Genomic DNA, 3,804 nt, shown 5'->3' with positions numbered 1-3,804 from the left:
GATCACCATAAAATTTTCACCAGTAATTGGCGTTGGATTGAAATTTGTAAAAATGTAGTTTTAAGTTAAATCGATATTACTATGACAACAATAAACAAACAAGATGGAAATTGATAAACGCCGAATTTTGCACAATCTAGACCTGCTACTAAAAATCCAAGACTAGGATGTTACAGTTTGGTGATTAGCAAATAACCTCCGCAAGAAGTAAAAAATTCTGTATGTTTGAATTCAAATAAAACGTAAATATATTTCAAACCTCGTATTTTCAATAGCCGTGATAATTATTTAATAAAAAAGTTTAAAATAACTTAAGTTAATCTTGAGTAGCTTCAGAATGTTGCTTAACATCATATTTCAGTGCTAGGAAAGTTTGGTGTACTTTCATTCTTGCGATCTCAAAAAGCCAACCTGCTTTCTCAACACCTGTCTAAGCGCAACCACATTCTAAATCTTGACTTTTAGCGCTTTTTTGCATATCTCTGAAACTACCCGAACGAATTCTTTTAAAATCAAATCCCATAATCTTCATGATGTGTGTAATAATGTCTGAAACTTTCATTTAGATTGATTCACTTTAACATTTTGAAATTTCAAGACGAACCTTGCCTACGAGCCGGCCAAAAATATGCGTTACAAATTCACTGTTTTGACGTTATGCTAATGTTTGCTAATTAATGCGCACGGTACATACCTCCATGACCAGTAAATTTCAGTGAGAATTTTATTGCATCTCATTAAATGATAACATTTTCGCTTTTAACTTCTTAATTTTTCACCCGTTCCTCTAAAACTACATGCAAAGGAAACGAAGCAAAAAAAGAAAACAGTTACAGAATATTTCGTAAATAATTAAACCGCATGTTTTTCTTCTTCGGTTGGTGTTTTCGAAATGCCTGCGGTAAGAAAGTATTTGCAAAGGAAAAGGCAACAGTTTGCCAGAAATATTGCTAGTCCTCATGATAAGTTTGTTAAAGAAAAAAACAGGAAGGTGACATCAGGAGAAACAAAAAGTTATCAAATGCTGGAATACAGAAGAAGGTGCTTACGAGCCCTCAGAGCTAAGCGTTGGAAGAAAGCCGGACCAAGAAGCTCACAACAACCATCGAGCCAAGAGAGCATGGAACTTCGCTCTGCACGTTCTCAAACTTTACCAGAATTAGACGAAAATTACATCGTTAATCTAAAATTATTACGTGAAGGATTAAGGCAGTGCCAAAAGTGCCATGCTGGACCATTATCACTTGACGACATATGCAAGACACCCATGCGTATAAGACTTGGTGTGGTTTTGCATGTTAAGTGCAAGGATTGCAAAGAAAAGAACAAGATCAAGCCATACCATTCTCACAGAACGGGGAGACGAGGCCCTAAAACAGTCACATTGAATTCAAGGGCAGCATTGGCAATGATTCATACTGGTCAGGGGCACAGTCACCTGAAAGCCGATTTATCTATACTTGGGGTTGGCGCAATGACCAGTGCGACATTCAAAGCAAGGGAGCATGAAGTGGGATCAGCCATTGAGAGTGTCTGTCAGAAAAGTTGCGCACATTATAGGGCGAAGGAGAAGGCAGAATCTGACATGGTAGACAGCAATGGGGACGCACTTACATCAGTGGCATATGACGGGACGTGGCAGAAGCGCGGAAAGGCACGAGATTCGAGAACAGGGTTTGGGACAGTGATTGGAGAGTCCACTAGGAAAGTTCTTGACTATGGCGTCAGATCTACACGTTGCCGCAAATGTGAGATTGCTGGTGAATCAAACGCAGTGTCGCATAACTGCAGAAAAAATCACAGCGGCTCTTCAAAGTCTATGGAGCCTGAAATAGCAGTGGCAAGCTTCAACAATGCTACAAATCATGGTCTTAAGTATTCTTCTTACACCGGTGACAAAGATGCAACAACGGATAGTCATGTCAAATGTCGAGTTAATTACGAGACGGCGAAGAAAACAAACAAAAACCATGCAACCAGGACACTGGGAAGTCGGTTGTACAGTGCACAAAGGACTGTTAAGGGTCTCACTTACGTAATTACTAATTATTTTCTAAAGTTGTTTGCATATTGCATTTCAACTAAACAGGGAGAACCAAAGAAGATAAAGCAAGGGCTAAACTCCTTGGTGTGCCACGCATTTGGCGATCATTGGAAATGTGACGTAAGCTGGTGTGGCGCTCTCAAAGATCCGTCCAACTACAAGTTTAAAGATTTGCCAGGAGGGAAGCTGTTGTCAGATGAAAACCTTCGAGCTGCAATAGAAAGTGCGGTAAAACCATTTCAAACAGACGAATGGTGTGAAAAGCTTGCGAATTGAGGCTTAAGCCAGGGAAATGAATGTATTAATGGAATCGTAGGAACTAAGGCTCCCAAAATAAGACACTACGGACGTTCAGAGAGCCTAAATTTCCGTGTGGCGTCAGGGGTGTGTCAGTTCAATGAGGGCTATGGATATCTGACCCAGACCACGAAAGCCCTTGGATTAGAAGAGTCAAAGGTAACCTCAGTGTTTGTATCAAGGCAATCGAAAAAGCGGAAGAGGGAACAAGAACGTAAAAAGGAACCTGGGTGAAGAGAAGGAGGAAGGAACTGAAGATGAAAATTAGAAGGAACGACTAGAAGCAAATGAGGGAAGCACGTATGGAAATGGTATTGGAGTAACTGAAGAGGGAAAGACTGTAATGAAAGGGATTATCAATGGGTTACAGAAAAGTATGTCGCAACAGGAGATAAAGGAGCTTTGCAGTAACCCTGATATTGAATCCTCGTCAAGAGAGTCTAAGACAGTTGCAAAAGACGGCGTGTTCTCCTATTTTTCCGTGGACTTGGAGACGACAAGCTTGAAACGTGACAGTGAAATAATACAAATCGCTTGTGTTTCTGTTGCAGATAATCATTCTTCTTTCAGTACCTACGCTGTTCCCGACAATAACCTATCGGCTCATGCAACAAAAGTGAATAAACTGTCCACTACTTACTCTGGTGGAAAGAAGGTCCTTCTTAAAGGCAACGTCGTAGTTTCTGACATTTCCGAAGAACAAGCCGTTCATAATTTTGTTACATTTTTAGAACATATAAAGAAGGCATCAAGTGGCTACACAATGGTGCTCGTTGCCCACAACGGGGATGGTTTTGACTTCCCAGTTTTAGTTAATTCATTGACAAAGCATTCCCTTCTTCAGAGGTTAGAAGATCTGGAAGTTCTTTTCTTAAACAGTTTGAAAGTCCTTGCGAGTTTCAATGAGTTAAAAGGAAAAGGCAAAGAAAGCCGAAGCTTGAGTCTTCCGAGTTTGTATAATAGCCTCTTCGCTACAGACTTTGATGCGCATTATGCGCTTGGGGATTGTAAGGCCTTGTCAGAGGTTTTGTTAGCTGTGATTCCTGGTGAGAATTTCGTGAAATATGGCAATCTATATACCATGGAAGACGTGAAAAATGAAATTTCCAAACGATCTGTTATACGCAGGACAGTAATTCTGCCTGTCTATCTGTCTGTCTGCCTGAATAAAAGAAAAGATGGCGAAGGCAGGAATTGGTCTACAGCAACTCAATGAAGTATTTGCTAAACATGGAACAAGAGGACTTTTGAGTCTTTTGGCAATTCCACCAAATGGATTAAGGGCTCCACGTGTAACAAAGAACAAAAACATCCTCACAAGAATAATCAATTTCTTTGAGAACAGACATCAATAAGAGCCTTACTAGTAACTGTTTTCTTTTTTTGTTTCGTTTCCTTTGCATGTAGTTTTAGAGGAACGGGTGAAAAATTAAGAAGTTAAAAGCGAAAATGTTATCATTTAA

General features: G+C 39.9%; 1 protein-coding gene across 1 annotated transcript; it reads left to right on the top strand.

The window, feature by feature from the left end:
• The first annotated feature begins 2,717 nt into the window (after window positions 1-2,717).
• LOC146484314 (maternal protein exuperantia-like) lies at window positions 2,718-3,557 on the top strand. Its single transcript, XM_085104841.1, has one exon. The coding sequence runs from the start codon at window positions 2,718-2,720 to the stop codon at window positions 3,555-3,557; it is 840 nt and encodes a 279-aa protein (XP_084960967.1).
• The last annotated feature ends 247 nt before the right edge of the window (window positions 3,558-3,804 follow it).

The sequence above is a fragment of the Pavona decussata genome, unplaced genomic scaffold, assembly GCF_977016875.1.
Source record: "Pavona decussata unplaced genomic scaffold, jaPavDecu1.1 SCAFFOLD_34, whole genome shotgun sequence".
Classification (NCBI taxonomy): domain Eukaryota; kingdom Metazoa; phylum Cnidaria; class Anthozoa; order Scleractinia; family Agariciidae; genus Pavona; species Pavona decussata.
This window is presented reverse-complemented; position numbering and strand designations above follow the sequence as displayed.

Excerpts from the sequence above, each read along its gene's own strand:
- LOC146484314 (XM_085104841.1), top strand. The coding sequence starts at position 2,718 with ATGTCGCAACAGGAGATAAAGGAGCTTTGCAGTAACCCTGATATTGAA.